We start from the raw sequence: 18,658 nt of genomic DNA on the forward strand, positions 1-18,658 counted from the left end.
ACGTCGCCTATGGGCACAAACCCACCGCCGCTGGACCAGACAGGACTGGCAAAAATAATTATTCCCTGACGAGTTGCGGTTTTGTCTCACCAGGGGTGATGGTTGGATTCGCGTTTATCGGAGGTGGAGGGTCCGGAGGTGGAGGGTCCGTCATGGTCTGTGGTGGTGTGTCACAGCATCATCAGACTAAGCTTGTTGTCATTGCCTGCAATCTCAACGCTGTGCGTTACAGGGAAGACATCCTCTTTCCTCATGTGGTACCCTTCCTGCAGGCTCATCCTTACTTGACTCATCCTGACATGACCCTCCAGCATGACAATGCCACCAGCCATACTTATTGTTCTGTGCGTGATTTCCTGCAAGACAGGAATGTCAGTGTTCTGCCATGGCCAGCGAAGAGCCCAGATCACAATCTCATTGAGCATGTCTGGGACCTGTTGGATCGGAGGGTGAGGGCTAGGGCCATTCCCCCCAGGAATGTCAGGGAACTTGCAGGTGCCTTGGTGGAAGAGTGTGGTAACATCTCACAGCAAGAACTGGCAAATCTGGTGCAGTCCATGAGGAGGAGATGGACTGCAGTACTTAATGCAGCTGGTGGCTACACCAGATACTGACTGTTACTTTGACCCCCCCCCTTTGTTCAGGGACACATTATTCAATTTATGTTAGTCACATGTCTGTGGAACTTGTTCAGTTAATGTCTCAGTTGTTGAATCTTGTTATATTCATACAAATATTTACGTTAAGTTTGCTAACAATAAACCCAGTTGACAGTGAGAGGATGTTTATTTTTTGCTGAGTTTATATACACACATATATACATACTGTGGCGTACAGCAGGTCAGCCACCAGGGGGAGACTCGTCTAGGCCTGGTGACAGACAGAGTATACATCGGGTCGAGGCACTATCTGCTGGACGTGCCAGGTCTCGACGGGCTCTCCGCCCAGGACTAATTAGTGCTGATTGGGGAGTTGGTGAGTAATCAAGGTCTGATTGCTCACCAGCTGTACAAGCCCCATAAAGCTGCCAGAAGGGCAGCACACAGGGGAGGACTCGGGGAAGTAAGGTGACTTTGGTGTAGTTGGAGACGGTGCTGGGAGGGAGTTGAGTTTGTGTGCCCCGACAGAATACAGCAAGACCCGGACTCCAGAAGACGGTATCCCGGAGAGGGTCTCATGGGGGAGACCTATCCTTTTCTTTTGATTTATTATTTAATAAACACCCTTGAAACCGAGCTAATCCTACTCTGTCCGTGTCTGATCTGTGTAAACGTCTTGACCAAACCCGCTGGTCTGCCACAATAAATACACACATACATACAGTTGAAGTCGTAAGTTTACATACACTTAGGTTGGAGTCACTAAAACGTGTCTTTCAACTACTCCACAAATGTCTTGTTAACAAACTATAGTTTTGGAAAGTCGGTTAGAACATCTACTTTCTGCATGACACAAGTAATTTTTCCAACACTTGTTTACAGACAGATTGTGTCACTTATAATTCACTGTATCACAATTCCAGTGTATAACTTGACCCAAGGTAAACAATTTAAAGGCAATGCTACCAAATACTAATTGAGTGTATGTAAACTTCTGACCCACTGGGAATGTGATGAAAGAAATAAAAGCTGAAATAAATCATTCTCTTTACTATTATTCTGACATTTCACATTCACTGACCTAAGGCAGGGAATTGTAACTAGGATTAAGTGTCAGGAATTGTGAAAAACTGAGTTTAAATGTATTTGGCTAAGGTCTATGTAAACTTCCGACTTGAACTGTATATTAATATATTCAAAAGGACGTAACACGGAACCCAAACTGGCTGTGCGCGTGCGCTATCGTGCGCTATGGTGCGCTATTTGTCCCCCTACACCAAACCCGATCACGACCCGCAGGTTAAAATATCAAAACAAACTCAGAAACAATGACATTAATTTGGGGACAGGTCGAAAAGCATTAAACATGTATGGCAATTTAGCTAGTTAGCTTGCACTTGCTAGCTAATTTGTCATATTTAGCTAGCTTGCTGTTGCTAGCTAATTTGTCCTGGGATATAAACATTGATTTGTTATTTTACCTGAAGTGCACAAGGTCCTCCGACAATTAATCCACACACAAAACGGCCAACCGAATCGTTTCGAGTCATCTCGCCTCCTTCCAGGCTTTTTCGTCTTTGAACTTGTGGTGATCCATCTACACTTTCATAGTATTACCACGACAACCGGCAAAACAGTTAGTCTTTCAATCACCCACGTGGGTATAACCACTGAGGATTTGGCACGTGGGTACCTGCTTTGATAAACCAATGAGGAGATGGGAGAGGCAGGACTTGCAGCGCGATCTGCGTCAGAAATAGGAATGACTTTTCTATTTTAGCCCTTGGCAACGCAGACGCTCGTTGGCGCGCAATAATTGAATAACATGGATTTCGAAATTTATTTTGCGACGCTCGCGCATGCGACGTGTCTGTTCTGGTCAGCATGTAAGCAAGACATGTTTGTAGAAGGATGTGTGACTTTTTAATTGAACTATAGTATCAGAGACTCCAAACTATCAAAAGTTTAATGAATAAAAACAAACCCAGACATGCATTGAAATTGGGCAATAGATGAAAGACAAATTAGAAAAAAACTGAAAGTTATGTTTTTTTAAGTTAGCCCTTGATTGAAAAGACGTGCTATGTAAAATATTAACTACGATGATTCTTCAAAGCCTATGGTTTGAAAGAAGAAGAAAAAACATTGTAATAAGTGCTTATAGATAATAACATGCATATGAGCAGAAGCCGTAATTGACAGCTATACAGTTTAATGTAAGATAGCCATATTCCTCATGATGAATTCTCCTCTCCCAAACTCACTGTATAAAACTGTTTATCTTCAACAGGGGTTGGAACCAAAATTATTTTCCAATTGTTCTGAACAGAAACCATATTTTTTTGTTTCATTCCAGTGTTCCAACCAGCATTATAAGGTTCTGAATCAGTTAGAATCCCCGAAAAGAAACGGTTCATATAATTCCCTTTCGTACAATTTTTTGAACCTGTGAAATCAACATAGTTTTTACATTTAGCTCATTATTTTACCCCACCAATCAGCACGGATAGAGCAGCTTGCTATGGAATGGGTAAGCTACTTGTTGATATGTTTAATTGATCAGAGATGTTGTGTCTGAGATTTCACAGGTGGGGAGAGAGCGGTGGACATGGAGGGTGCATGGTTAGAAGAGCTAAACCTTATGACATGATGTTAATTGGAGTGTGTTTAGGCTATTACTACAGTAGCATCATAAGTTCACTGAATTACAGAATTACACTACCGGTCTAAAGTTTTAGAACACCTACTCATTCAAGGGTTTTTCTTTATTTTGACTATTTTCTACATTGTAGAATAATAATGAAGGCATCAAAACGATAAAATAACACATATGGAATCATGTAGTAACCAAAAAAGTGTTAAACAAATCTAAATATATTTGAGATTCTTCAAATAGCCACCTTGATGACAGCTTTGCACTCTGTTGAAATTCTCTCAACCAGCTTCACCTGGAATGCTTTTCCAACAGTCTTGAAGGAGTTCCCACATATGCTGAGCACTTGTTGGCTGCTTTTCCTTCCCTCTGCGGTCCGACTCATCCCAAAACATCTCAATTTGGTTGAGGCCAGGGGATTGTGGAGGCCAGGTCATCTGATGCAGCACTCCATCACTCTCCTTCTTGGTAAAATAGCCCTTACACAGCCTGGAGGTGTGTTGGGTCATTGTCTTGTTGAAAAACAAATGATAGTCCCACTAAGCGCAAACCAGATGGGATGGCGTAATGCTGCAGAATGCTGTGATAGCCAAGTTGGTTAAGTGTGCCTTGAATTCTAAATAAATCACAGCCAGTGTTACCAGCAAAGCACCCCCACACCAGAACACCTCCTCCAGCATGTTTTACGTCCAGACCAAAGGATACATTTCCACCAGTCTAATGTCCTTTGTTCGTGTTTCTTGGCCCAATCATGTATCTTCTTCTTATTGGTGTCCTTTAGTAGTAGTTCTTTCCAGAAATTCGACCATGAAGGCCTGATTCACACGGTCTCCTCTGAACAGTTGATGTTGAGATGTGTCTGTTACTTGAACTCTGTGAAGCATTTATTTGGGCTGCAATATCTGAGGCTGGTAACTCTAATGAACTTGTCCTCTGCAGCAGAGGTAACTCAGGGTCTTCCATTCCTGTGGCGGTCCTCATGAGAGCCAGTTTCATCATAGCGCTTGCTGGTATTTGCGACTGCACTTGAAGAAACTTTAAGTTCTTGAAATGTTCCATATTGACTGACCTTCATGTATTGAAGTAATGATTGACTGTCATTTCTCTGCTTATTTCAGCTGTTCTTGCCATAATATGGACTCAGTCTTTTACCAAATAGGGCTATATTCTGTATACCCCCCCCTAACTTGTCACAACACAACTGATTGGCTCAAACGCATTAAGAAGGTGAGAAATTCCACAAATTAACTTTTAAGAAGGCACACTGGTTAATTGAAATGCATTCCAGGTGACTACCTCATGAAGCTGGTTGAGAGAATGTCAAGAGTGTGCAAAGCTGTCATCAAGGCGAAGGGTGGCTATTTGAAGAATCTCAAATATAAAATATACTTAGATTTGTTAAACACTTTTTTGGTTACTATATCATTCAATATGTGTTATTTCATAGTTTTGATGTCTTCACTATTATTCTACAATGTAGAAAATTGTAAAAATATAGAAAAAGCCTTGAATGAGTAGGTGTTCTAAAACTTTTTACCGGTAATGTATATGCTCGACATAAGAAATATTTTTGTAACAAAAAAATATGATTATTTGCTGGTTCTCAAGATTTGAAAATAATGGTTCTGTTCCAGAACACTAGAGATCACTTTTGTTCCTGGTTGTTTCTGTTCCTTGAAAAATTATGTTATTTTCCAATTGTCTGTTCTGACCAGTTCCAACCCGTGATCTACAGTGTACAGTACATATAGTTTCATAAGAGTACCCTGTTATAGACTTTGGTCTAAGGCAGCAAGATACATAAAAATTGTATATACAGAACTTTATCTTTATCTTTATTTTGTATACTGTATCTAAAGATCACAGCTAAACAAACTCTGAATGGGGTGTACATAAAAAATGTTGTTTGTGAAACCTAAAAAAAGTAAAACAAGCAACAAATGAATTTACAGTAACAAGCTACTCACTGGAGTTTGGCACCTATGAGCAATTTAAGACAATCGTACAGGGCTCAGCCCCACCAAGTGTTGTGGAGGTCTACCAACAAGTTGGTGGTTGTAGTTGATTACGGGCTTAGCCTGAACACCCTCCTCCTTGCTTCTGTCCATCATGGAGACACTCACAGTGTGTGGCTGGAATGTTGCCATCACTGTGAGAGTCAGTTTTAAACTCCTCCCATCATTGCTGTACCTCTGCTGGATTATCCTCGCCTGCCACCAACACACACACACACAAACACACACACACACACACACCACCACACACACACTCCATCAACACACACACACACACACACACACACACACACACACACACACACACATTTAAATACATTCAATTTGTATAGCTACATTTTGATTACAGGCTCCACCCCAGACTACAACCTACAAGCTCCTAGTCTTTACCAGTATTCCAAATCACATCCCACAATACTATTGTTTAAAAATGTTCTTCAGTAGGCATAGAAAATAAGAGTTCTGTAGTCCCTCTTTTGTTTGAAGTTCTGGGAAAAATAAACCGATTCTATTATATTGTCCCCTGGAAAGCCCTTTTGGTTCTCACTTCTCTTGGCTGGAAATTGATTTGAGCGGTTCTCACCTGCTGCCTGGGCCTGGGCCTGGGCCTCTCCGGGGTCTTCATCAGGGTAACTAAGGTCATCGGGGGGCCAGCGGAGCTCGCCACTCTCCACTTCCCCGCTCTCAGTGGGCTCCACCACGATGGAGGGAAGCCGTTTGGACAGCTTGGGGAATCGTTCGTGGGAGTCCGGAAAGATCTGGAAACACAATCATGTCAGTGTCACCAAAAAAAGAGGGGAAAATCTGGCAACCAGGGTAAGGGTTGGGGTGAATTCCACTGAATTAAAAACTGAATTGCTGGTAACCCCAACCCTGCTTGTAACATGTGACATTGATGGAGTAGTATCAGGTTGACCCTAGATTCTATGGTCAGTTTTCTGATTATGCAACTTTCTTGGCATCCAACAAATGTGTAATTTACCAAGTAGTCTCCAAGGTCTCAAATACATTCCAGAACCAGACAGTATGGATAATCGCAACCACTAGATGATGCTCTGTGAGAGAGGTACTTGTTGTTGCCTCAGATATGTCTAGTGACTTAAATGGGAAATTAAAGACATAATTATACAGTGCATTTGGAAAGTATTCAGATCCCTTGACTTTTTCCACATTTTGTTATGTGACAGGCGAATTCTAAACTAGATTAAATAATTTTTTTCCATCATCAATCTACACACAATACCCCATAATGACAAAGCAAAAAATGTTTTTTAGAAATTAAATTTAAAACTGAAATATCACATTTACATAAGTATTCATACCCTTTCTCAGTCTTTGTTGAATTACCTTTGGCAGCGATTACAAACTCGAGTCTTCTTGGTATGACGGTACAAGCTTGGCACACCTGTATTTGGATAGTTCCTCCCATTCTTCTCTGCGGATGCTCTCAAGCTCTGTCAAGTTGGATGGGGAGCGTTGCTGCACAGCTATTTTTAAGTCTCTCCAGAGATGTTCGATCAGGTTCAGGTCCAGGCTCTAGCTGGGCCACTCAAGGACATTCAGAGACTTGTCCCGAAGCCACTTCTCTTGGCTGTGTACGTAAGGTCATTATCCTGTTGGAGGGTGAACCTTCGCCCAGTCTGAGGTCCTGAGTGCTCTGGAGCAGGTATTCATCAAGGATCTCACTGTACTTTGCTCCGTTCATCTTTCCCTCGATCGTGACTAGTCTCCCAGTCCCTGCTGCTGAAAAACATCCCCACAGCATGATGCTGCCACCACCATGCTTCACTGTAGTGATGGTGCCAGCTTTCCTCTAGACGTGACACTTGGCATTCAGGCCAAAGAGTTCAATCTTGGTTTCATCAGACAAGAGAATATTGTTTCTCATGGTCTGAGAGTCCTTTAGGTACCTTTTTGCAAACTCCAAGCTGGCTGTCATGTGCCTTTTACTGAGGAGTGGCTTCCGTCTGGCCACTCTACCATAAAAGCCTGATTGGTGGAGTGCTGCAAAGATGGTTGTATTTCTGGATGATTCTCCCATATCCATAGAGGAACTCTGGAGCTCTGTCAGAGTGACCATCGGGTTCTGTCAGAGTGACAGCTCTAGGAAGAGTCTTGGTGGTTCCAAACTTTTTCCATTTAAGAATGATGGAGGCCACTGTGTTCTTGGGGACCTTCAATGCTGCAGAAATGTGTTGGTAACCTTCCCCAGATCTGTGCCTCGACACAATCCTGTCTCGGAGCTCTACAGACAATTCCTTCGACCTCATGGCTTGGTTTTTGCTCTGACATGCACTGTCAACAGTGGGACCTTACATAGACCGGTGTGTGCCTTTCCAAATATTCTTCAATCAATTGAACTTACCACAGGTGGACTCAAATCAAGTTGTAGAAACATCTCAAGGAGGATCAATGGAAACAGGATGCACCTGAGCTCAATTTCGAGTCTCATAGCAAAGGTTCTGAATACTTATGTAAATAAGGAATCTGTTTTTTATTTTTAATACATTTGCTAAGATGTCTAAAAACCTGTTTTCGCTTTGCCATTATCGGGTATTGTGTATAGATTGATGAGATTATATATATTTTTTAATCCATTTTAGAATAAGTCTGTAACGTAACAAAATGTGGAAAAAGTCAAGGGGACTGAATACTTTCCAAATGCACTGTATGTTTTCCAATTCCTCCCTCCCTGATTGTCATTGCCCACTGCTCAAAAATGTAATTTAATGCTTTGAAATGGATGCCGGGGGGAAAGAGGTGCTTTGCATTCGCCACATGCTGCAAGTGTGACTTCTCTGGCAAAAGCCCAGGCCTCTGAAGAGCTCAAGCCGATAAGAGGATGTGTGACTCACTTTGTGTGGCGTGCGATTACTTCCATTACACCACTGCACTAGAGCAGGAAGAGGGGGCTCAGTGAAGGACACCTGCATCTGCAATGGGGCAAGCCAGTTGGCTGAGAAAGGAACTGCTTGCTGCTGGATTGGCTGCCATCTCTTACTTGAGAGCTTGCGTCGGCTTTACTCAAGGCCCCTATTGATTACGAGCCAAGTCCATGAAGTCCCCACATGCATATGTTCGTCAAAGTAATGACACCCTTTAGATTTTAGTCACAAGAGAGCAGTGAGTTCTTTGGGGGGATGTGAATTCTTTGTGTCTTGACTGTAAAAGGTTAGCAGATATCAGATTTTTTTTGGGGGGGAGGATGAGAGGGGGATGAAAGGGTGTGATTGAGGTGCAGTCAGAAATTGCCTTGACGTCAGCTCAGAGCGGTGGAAGGACATTTACACCTGTCATGGGTCTGCAGAGAAGGAGAGAGGAGAAGAGAGAGATCTGAGCGCATGCCATGAAGAATTCAATTCTATGGGGTTACTACGTGGGTAACTATGTTGTGCTGTTACGCGGAGCGGGTGAACCCAAGAGCAGACTCAGACGAGGAGACTGGGATAAGGTAATCAAGGTATTTATTGAAAAACGGGGAAGATGGGGTGCAGGCCAAGGAAAGCTAGGGCGGATTGCAGGGAGCCAGGTGCTGAGGCTGGAGTGAGGGGAGTTGGGGCTGGGTAAACTGGTCCGGAGAGGCATCCAAGAAAGCAGTAGAGTGGAGGGGGGGGGGGGACAGGGTAGCAGGACTGACGAGACGTGGGACTGGAGACAGGGACCAGAGTCAGAGCGGACAGAAAAACAGGCACAACACGAAAACAGGATCTATGCAGGAACAAATGGCTAAAAATGCAGACTGACTGAGCAGAGGTTACAATCTGGCAGCGTGGAAGTGGCAGGGCTGAGTATTTGTAGAGGTCTTGATTATGGAACAGGTTGCAGCTGGTGGGGATCTGCTCTGCCTCCAGCATACCTGTCTCCGCCCACACACACACACACACACTGGGGGAACGGCAGGTTAGGGAGACACAGGATGAGCAGTAGTCGGCATGGCAGGCGCTGTAGTGTCTTGTGAGTTTGTGTTGTTTGTGGAACTGTGGGTGTGTTCCTTTTGTTTGTTTTAGTGTTGTCTGTGAGTGTGTCTGTGTGAATTAGTCCCACCTGAAAGGATATACCCTCGTCTGCTGGGGCACCTCCGACGGTGAAGTCTCCCACCGTCGAATCACAGGTGTTCATCACTTCTGTCATCCTGTCAGTAAGCCTCGCCTTCAGCCAAGCCAAAAGATAAGAAGGACATGTTCTCACTACACTAACAAAGCTGTAAAGTATTGCATTGTTCCAAACCAAACATCCCTAGAACTAGTCCCTTGTTCACTATCCCTCACAGACTAACGAGGGCTGAATTGGTTTGGGAAATAGGGGGGAAAAGTCTATCTAATACCATACTCCTGATTCCTATTCAATTACATTTTTATCTGTGAGTCACTTGGGACCTAGCCTGGTCCCAGATCTGTTTGTGCTGTCTTGCCAACTTATCATAGGAGTTGGCCAGACAACACAAACAGATCTGGGACCAGGCTAGTAACGACCTACAGGCAAGTAATGAATGATTGTTTTGGAATTGGGTGTATCTCTGACAGTCATTAAGTACTCTTGTGCCAATGATTGCTACACGGCCTGATTCTGCTCATGCGCCTACCAAATGCTCTGATCAGTATTATGAAATAAGTCCCAAATGGAAGGGAAACAGATAATTTGTAATCTGTAGCCCCATGAAATCAGCCAAAAACAAGCAGAAATACTTCATGCATGCACACACTCCTACTGAATATGCATTCACCAGTATTGTGAATAGGCTTCTTGATTTACCCAATTTATCAATAGGGTAAATTAAGTCAAATTGATAATATGAACGTTTAATTGATTAATGAATGCATTGATATTGAACTCAAAAGTTCAGTCTACCATTCTGTGACTTTGACTAATTCTCCACCTTTTTTGCTGTTGTGTCATTTTGGTATTGAGTATTGTGATACGAAACATGGTATCGGTATCAAAGTCAAAATTCTGGTATTGTGTGTGTGCATACGAAATGCAGGTTTACTAATGTGTCTGTGTGTGTGTGTATGTGTTTGGTAGGATGACTAATCTACTGATTTCCTTTGCCAAGCAACCCTTCCATTTCAATGTGTGCATGGTCTTCCCCTGGCTGTTGCCACGGAGACATGGTGGGCAGTCAATAATCAACATGCATTTTATGAAAATAAGTGCCATACTCCCGAGGGGAAGTGGGTATTGATAGGGTAAGGATGTGTTTATTGCATTGGCCCAGTCCTGTAAACAGAGAATAACCTTAGGGAGTGAGCTGTGACCAAAGTGGGTTGGATTGGAGGGTTGGAAGGCATCTATGGGGGAAAGTTCAAAAACCGAGACGTCTTTCATGGAAACGAGTGCCATACTCAAGAGGGTATAAATGGCGAGTAGGTGGATGGACAGTGGGTGGGCAGTGTGTGTGTGTGTGCGTGCGTGCATGCAGTATAACCTAAGGGAGCCAGTTGTGACATAAGTGTTTTGAGACTGGAGCAGAGCCCAAAACAGTGACAGATCGTAAGATCGACATGCCTTGCATCAATCAGGCCCAGAAACAAATGCATAACTCATCACACATTCCATAGTCTTCATCAAGATAACAGTCAGTTGCTGGCTTAACATTCCAAATCAGTCAACACCCAGATCTCTGCCAAAAATCTAAACTAAGCCAATAGTGATGACTAAATATCAACCATATGTCAATCAAGCTCTCATTCGGAAGAGACTTAGCAAATGTCCTGACTCACTATGGTGACAAAAGAGTTAATTGCCCTTCATGCTATTATGTCCATACTCACCCTGGTCTCTAATTGGCCCATGTCCATTCTTATCCCGGCATCTAATTGGCCCATCGCCATACTTATCCTCGCTTCTAATTGGCTCATTTTATATATGCACATCTTTCATTGAGACATGCAGTGCCTCCATGATAGAAGATAATGACATAAAATGAGAACTAGCAGTTTGTTTTCTCCCAGTAATGTGGGCTGGCAATGGCGCTTACTATGCACACATACTATTGTGATTAGAGTAATACACTGACACTCCAACACACACACACACACACACACACACACACACACACACACACACACACACACACACACACACACACATATTGACGCCATACACTCACGGAGACACACACACTCTTCACATACACTGCTGCTACTCTGTTTATTATCTATCCTGATCAGGGTATGTGAGCAGTGTTGAGTGGTTGGAAATCCCACTCATCCCTCAGAGCGGTTTTTGCTCCAAATTCGCTCCCTTCATTTTTTGTTTAAAAAGATAATTTAACAACCATCTCATCTAATTTTGTGACTAACTTTTGTACCATTTTGTTTTGAACTAGGCTATCTTAAGAAGCTTCAACAATACAACAACGTGTGTGTGTGTGTGTGTGCATGACTCAGCCACACACGCTCGCAACAAATTTTCACTAATTATCCTTGATTGATTTTCCAATCCTTTTCCCCAGACAGCGACAGGTTAAACGTCTCCAGAGTGAGGGAGCCATTGACACAGTTAATTTCTCCTTTAATCCAACAATACACAAGGGAAAGTAAGGTGGAGGAGGGAGAAAAATATATATTGAGCGAGGTTAGTTACACCTGCTCTGAGCAATATGGAAAACCATATTCAAATCTATGGAAATGTCACACATAGCACAGTCCACTGCACTACAAACTAGAGGTGTCATTAACAAATGCTGACCAGGACTAAGGGCTTCACCTGAAACATCAGAGAGTCAAAATTGACACTCACCTGATTTATCAAATGCGCATATTATGCACAGTTTGCACCTGTTATTGTTTCTTATGGTAATAAAACAGATGAGGTAGTACAAAACCACATAGGCCAAAAGATTATGGAAATATTGTATTGCCTTCTGCTCATTACACTTCTGAAATTCTTTTCATATGAATTCATTTTACAAATCCTTTCAATCTAAGAAATGCTTCAATACTTGTGTGCATGTCCATAAGATTTTCTTTAATTAAATTTTTATTTAACCTTTATTTAACCAGGTAGGCCAGTTGAAAACAAGTTCTCATTTACAACTGCGACCTGGCTAAGATAAAGCAAAGCAGTGCGACAAAAAAAACAACACAGAGTTACACATAAACAAACGTACAGTCAATAGCACAATAGAAAAATCTATGTACAGTGTGTGCAAATGTAGAAGATTAGGGAGGTAAGGCAATAAATAGGCCAAAGAGCCAGAATAATTACAATTTAGCATTAACACTGGAGTGATAGATGTGCAGATGATGATGTGCAAAAAAGCAAAAAAAAACATATGGGGATGAGGTAGTTGGGTGTGCTATTTACAGATTGGCTGTGTACAGGTACAGTGATCGGTAAGATGCTCTGACAGCTGATACTTAAAGTTAGTGAGGGAGATATAAGTCTCCAGCTTCAGTGATTTTTGCAATTCATTCCAGTCATTGGCAGCAGAGAACTGGAAGGAAAGGCGGCCAAAGGGGGTGTTGGCTTTGGGGATGACCAGTGAAATATACCTGCTGGAGCGCGTGCTACGGGTGGGTGTTGCTATGGTAACCAGTGAGCTGAGATAAGGCGGGGCTTTACCTAGCAAAGACTTATAGATGACCTGGAGCCAGTGGGTTTGGCGACGAATATGTAGCGAGGGCCAGCAAACGAGAGCATACAGGTCGCAGTGGTGGGTAGTATATGGGGCTTGGTGACAAAACGGATGGCACTGTGATAGACTACATCCAGTTTGCTGAGTAGTGTTGGAGGCTATTTTGTAAATTACATTGCCAAAGTCAAGGATCGGTAGGATAGTCAGTTTTACGAGGGTATGTTTGGCAGCATGAGTGAAGGAGGCTTTGTTCCAAAATTGGAAGCCGATTTAATTTTGGATTGGAGATGCTTAATGTGAGTCTGCAATGAGAGTTTACAGTCTATCCAGACACCTAGGTATTTGTAGTTGTCCACATATTCTAAGTCAGAACCGTCCAGAGTAGTGATGCTAGTCGGGCAGGCGCGTGCGGGCAGCAATCGGTTGAAGAACATGCATTTAGTTTTACTAGCATTTAAAAGCAGTTGGAGACCACGGAAAGAGTGTTGTATGGCATTGAAGCTCATTTGGAGGTTAGTTAACACAGTGTCCAAAGAAGGGCCATATGTATACAGAATGGTGTCGTCTGTGTAGAGGTGGATCAGAGAATCACCAGCAGCAAGAGCGACATCATTGATATATACAGAGAAAAGAGTCGGCCCGAGAATTGAACCCTGTGGCACCCCCATTGAGACTGCCAGAGGTCCAGAGAACAGGCCCTCCAATTTGACACACTGAACTCTGTCTGAGAAGTAGTTGGTGAACCAGGCGAGGCAGTCATTTGAGAAACCAAGGCTATTGAGTCTGCCGATAAGAATGTGGTGATTGACAGAGTTGAAAGCCTTGGCCAGGTCGATGAATATGACTGTCTTTTATCGATGGCGGTTATGATATCGTTTAGGACCTTGAGCGTGGCTGAGGTACACCCATGACCAGCTCGGAAACCAGATTGCATAGTGGAGATGGTACGGTGGGATTCGAAATGGTTGGTGATATGTTTGTTAACTTGGCTTTCGAAGGTTTTAGAAAGGCAGGGCAGGATGGATATAGGTCAATAACAGTTTGGGTCTGGAGTGTCTCCCCCTTTGAAGAGGGGGATGACCGCAGCAGCTTTCCAATCTTTGGGGATCTCAGAAGATACGAAAGAGAGGTTGAACAGGCTAGTAAAAGGTGTTGCATCAATTTTGGCGGAAAAGTTTCGAAAGAGAGTGTCCAGATTGTCTAGTCCGGATTGTCTAGCCCAGCTGATTTGTAGGGAACCAGATTTTGCAGCTCTTTCAGAACATCAGCTGGGAGGCGGTGCTCTTATTCTTTATTGACTTTACAGTGTCCCAAAACTTTTTGGAATTAGTACTACAGGATGCAAATTTCTGTTTGAAAAAGCTAGATTTAGCTTTCCTAACTGACTGTGTATGTTGGTTCCCGACTTCCCTGAAAAGTTGCATATCACGGGGGCTAATCGATGCTAATGCAGAACGCCACAGGATGTTTTTGTGCTGGTCAGGGGCAGTCAAGTCTGGGGTGAACCAAGGGCTATAGAGTGTCCTTTCTTAGTTCTACATTTTTTGAATGGGCATGCTTATTTAAGATGGTGAGGAAATCACTTTTAAAGAACAACCAAGCATCCTCTACTGATGGGATGAGGTCAATATCCTTCCAGAATACCCTGGCCAGGTCGATTAGAAAGGCCTGCTTGCTGAAGTGTTTTAGGGAGCATTTGACAGTGATGAGGGGTGGTCGTTTGACCGCGGGCCCATAACGGACGCAGGCAATGAGGCAGTGATCGCTGAGATCCTGGTTGAAGACAGCAGAGGTGTATTTAGAGGGCAAGTTGGTCAGGATGATATCTAAGAGGGTGCCCATGGTTACGGATTTAGGGTTGTAATAATAATTGTGTGTGATAATTTGTGTGAGATTGAGGGCATCTATTTTAGATTGTAGGACGGCCAGGGTGTTAACCTGTTTGGGATAGGGGGCAGCATTTTCACGTTTGGATGAAAAGCGTGCCCAGAGTAAACTGCCTGCTACTCAGGCCCGGAAGCTAATATATGCATATAATTAGTAGATTTGGATAGAAAACACTCTGAAGTTTCTAAAACTGTTTGAATGATGTCTGTGAGCATAACAGAACTCATATGGCAGGCAAAAACCTGAGAAAAATCCAACCAGGAAGTGGGAATTCTGAGGTTGTAGTTTTTCAAGTCATTGCCTTTCGAATATACAGTGTCTATGGGGTCATATAGCACTTCCTACGGCTTCCACTAGATGTCAACAGTCTTTAGAACCTTGTTTCAGGCCTCTACTATGAAGGGGAAGAGAATAAGCTGTTCGACTAATTTTATGGCATTCTGCCAGACCCCTAAGTCTCGTGCACGGCCGTGAGCGCGAGCTGCGTTCCTTTTCATTCTAAAGACAAAGGAATTGTCCGGTTGAAACATTATTGAAGATTTATGATAAAAACATCCTAAAGATTGATTCTATACATCGTTTGACATGTTTCTAAGAACTGTAATAGAACTTTTTGGACTGGACTTGCCTTGTGGATTTCGATTGGTGAACTAAACGTGCTAACAAAAAGGAGGTATTTGGAAATAAAGATGAACTTTATCGAACAAAACAAACATTTATTGTGGAACTGGGATTTCTGGGAGTGCATTCTGATGAAGATCATCAAAGGTAAGTGAATATTTATAACGCTATTTCTGACTTTTACTGACTCCACAACATGGCGGGTATTTGTATGGCTTGTTTTTGTGGCTTAGCGCTGTACTCAGATTATTGCATGGTGTGCTTTTTCCGTCAAACTTTTTTGAAATCTGACACAGCAGTTACATTAAGGAGAAGTATATGTTTAATTCTATGCGTAACACTTGTATCTTTTATCAAAGTTTATGATGAGTATTTCTGTAAATTGATTTGATGTGTCTCTCTGCAAATTCGCCGGATGTTTTCGAAGCACAACATTACTGAACATAACGCGCCAATGTAAACTGAGATTTTTGGATATAAATATGAACTTTATCGAACAAAACATACATGTATTGTGTAACATGAAGTCCTATGAGTGCCATCTGATGAAGATCATCAAAGGTTAGTGATTCATTTTATCTCCATTTCTGCTTTTTGTGACTCCTCTCTTTGACTGGAAAATGGCTGTATGTTTTTCTGTGACTAGGCGCTGACCTAACATAATTGAAGGTTGTGCTTTCGCTGTAAAGCCTTTTTGAAATCGCACACGATGGCTAGATTAACAAGAAGTTAAGCTTTAATTTGGTGTATTGCACTTGTGAATGTATGAAAGTTAAATATTTCTAAAAAATATTTTTGAATTTCACGCTCTGCCATTTCAGCGAATGTAGCGGAACCCCTAGCCTTATTAAGCATATCCCAGTTCAGGTCACCTGACAGTACGAACTCTGAAGATAGACGGGGGTCAATCAATTCCCATATGGTGTCCAGGGCACAGCTGGGGGCTGAGGGGGATCTATAACAAGCAGCAACGGTAAGAGACTTGTTTCTGGAAAGGTGGATTTTTAAAAGATCTTGCCTGAAGGGTGCATGCGAGTCCCAATTTGTTAAACGTGGCATTCAAATCCATGCAAATGATTGAAGTCTTTTCATTTAACATCAGTCAGAAATAACACGCTCAAGCTTGTAAACCGACAGAAGGTTAAGGCATGGCAAGGTATATTACACAATCAGGAAAAACTATGGCCCAAAGAATCACATGAAATCACATATTTCGCCAGCTTGGTTGTGCAAATTGAAACCAACCACGTTCTAAACAAAAGTAGCCTATAGTAAGTACATTGTAGGCCTACATCTGAATGTGTCATACGTGTGTTTTATGTATTTAGTAATTTAGGGTAATCTGCATATGACATCAAAATGACATAATTTCTTCATATTTACAAATCACTGATTGATCAACTACAGCTACAACTACAATTGATCAATTGTTTCAACTACAGCCTTTTTTGGTAGCTTACAACATAATATCAATAAATTATACTATTTTCATCTGTGTTCTACATGCATTTTTTTAAATCTAAAATAAAATAATTTTAGATTCCATATATGGCTTTATTTAGATAGGAAAGCTATCTTGATAATGCCATGGAATGGACCGTTGGACATCCTTTTATCCAAGCAGTAAACACTTAAAAGGGCAATCACCTCAAACTTGTGATTCTGCTTATGAGGATGTTGCTGAAAACACGCATGTTTGAAAATGGCCCTAAGGAGAAGAAACTGAGCAACGCTTACCTTTATCAAACGTTAATGTTCTGTTATGGTCTTGATTTATCCGCAGATGGTGGAGCTGTCGTCGCCTTTCGCCGAGGTCGTACTGGAGTTACAACAATAGTTTGATTGTTTCTCTGTGAGTTCGTGGCTCTGTGCATACACTGAAGTTTCCGATTCCACTTCCCAACAGGAAAAAACAGCTTTAGTTCACTGGAGAACTGGAGTGTCAGTGAGCTTTGGAAGTGTGTGCGCACGCGATTTGTATATCTCACTCTGTGCATGTACAGTACCAGTCAAGTGTGGACACACCTACTCATTCAAAGGTTTTTCTTTATTTAAAAAAATGTCTACATTGTAGGATAGTAGTGAAGACATCAAAACTATGAAATAACACATACGGAATCATGTAGTAACCAAACAAGTGTTAAAGAAATGTGATATTTGAGATTCTTCAAAGTAGCCACCCTTTGCCTTGCTGACAGCTTTGCACACTCTTGGCATTGACTGTATGTGTGTATGTGTCTCTCTCTCTCTCTGTTGTGAGAGGATACGAGAGAGGGAGATTGAGAGAGGAGGATAGAAAGATAACATATCCTAAGAATGTGAAGGCAATGATTCTCACTTTTTACCAAATTTAGGCTACTTGGCCACAGACCCAAAGTGCATTATATAGCCTTGCCTCCTATGCTCCCTATACAAGTGGGGTTCCACTAATGCAATGAAAGTGTATATTTCATTGATTTAAAAAGGACCTTTTGGTTCATGTATATGTACAATTGTGTAATTTGCATAAATAATGAAACAATTTAATTTCTCCCTATATTCAAAGCAACACTAATGTCATTCTGACTCAGGCTAACACGCTGACCAGACCGCTCGTTCACGTGCACCATCGCATGCATGTGGATTTTGTCCACCCACACCAGATGCGATCCGGACACGCAGGTTGAAATTTCAAAACAAATTCTGAACCAACTATATTAATTTAGGAACAGGTGGAAAAGCATTAAACATTTATGGCAATTTAGCTAGCTAGTTTGCTGTTGCTAGTTAATTTGTCCTGGGATATAAACATTGGGTTTTTATTTTACCTGTATTGCACAAGGTCCTCCACTCCGACAATGAATCCACACATAAAAGGGTAAACCGAGTTTGTTTCTAGTAATCTCTCCTCCTTCCGGCTTTTCTTGTTCTTTGGACTTTATATGGCGGTTGGCAACCAACTGGACTGGACTGTGGATATCAGTTCATCTTTCAATCGTCGACGTGGGTATATGCTCATAAAAAACAATGAGAAGATGGGAGAGGCTGGACTTGCAGGGCGTCATGCGTCAAAACTAGAACCAAGTTATTTTTTAGCGCCTGGCTATGCAGACGCTCGTTGACACGGACCAGCGTCAACGGGTGCAATGATTGAATATCATGTATGTGTACATTTATTTTGCAACACCTGCGCACGCAACACAAGCGGTGTGGTCAGAATGTAATATGCAGGAAGCTGTTTTGTAGGTAATGCCAGGCATACTCTACACCCAGGAGTTCCCAAACTTATTTGGCCCATGACCAGATTTCGATATCGGAAAATTCT

General features: G+C 42.3%; 1 protein-coding gene across 2 annotated transcripts; it reads right to left on the reverse strand.

Moving 5' to 3' along the window:
* Positions 1 to 2,547: 2,547 nt before the first annotated feature.
* Positions 2,548 to 18,361, reverse strand: LOC112068362 (protein LBH). 2 transcript variants are annotated; one of them, XM_024135498.2, is made up of 4 exons: positions 18,162 to 18,361; positions 9,312 to 9,416; positions 5,851 to 6,025; positions 2,548 to 5,462 (listed from the first exon to the last, which is right to left on the reverse strand). In XM_024135498.2, the coding sequence occupies exons 2-4, from the start codon at positions 9,396 to 9,398 to the stop codon at positions 5,431 to 5,433; spliced, it is 294 nt and encodes a 97-aa protein (XP_023991266.1). In that variant the 5' UTR covers positions 9,399 to 9,416; positions 18,162 to 18,361; the 3' UTR covers positions 2,548 to 5,430. The 2 variants fall into 2 exon arrangements, with proteins under 2 accessions (XP_023991266.1, XP_023991265.1); XM_024135497.2 differs by lacking the exon at positions 18,162 to 18,361 and adding an exon at positions 17,092 to 17,343.
* Between the last annotated feature and the right edge of the window lie 297 nt (positions 18,362 to 18,658).

The sequence above is a fragment of the Salvelinus sp. IW2-2015 genome, unplaced genomic scaffold (genome assembly GCF_002910315.2).
Source record: "Salvelinus sp. IW2-2015 unplaced genomic scaffold, ASM291031v2 Un_scaffold467, whole genome shotgun sequence".
NCBI lineage: Eukaryota > Metazoa > Chordata > Actinopteri > Salmoniformes > Salmonidae > Salvelinus > Salvelinus sp. IW2-2015.

Coding starts and splice junctions, on each gene's coding strand:
- LOC112068362 (XM_024135498.2), bottom strand. CDS start 9,398: ATGACAGAAGTGATGAACACCTGTGATTCGACGGTGGGAGACTTCACC. Junction 6,026..9,311: donor ACGAGGGTATATCCTTTCAG/GTGGGACTAATT, acceptor TTGTGTTTCCAG/ATCTTTCCGGACTCCCACGA. Junction 5,463..5,850: donor GGCCCAGGCCCAGGCAGCAG/GTGAGAACCGCT, acceptor TGTTGGTGGCAG/GCGAGGATAATCCAGCAGAG.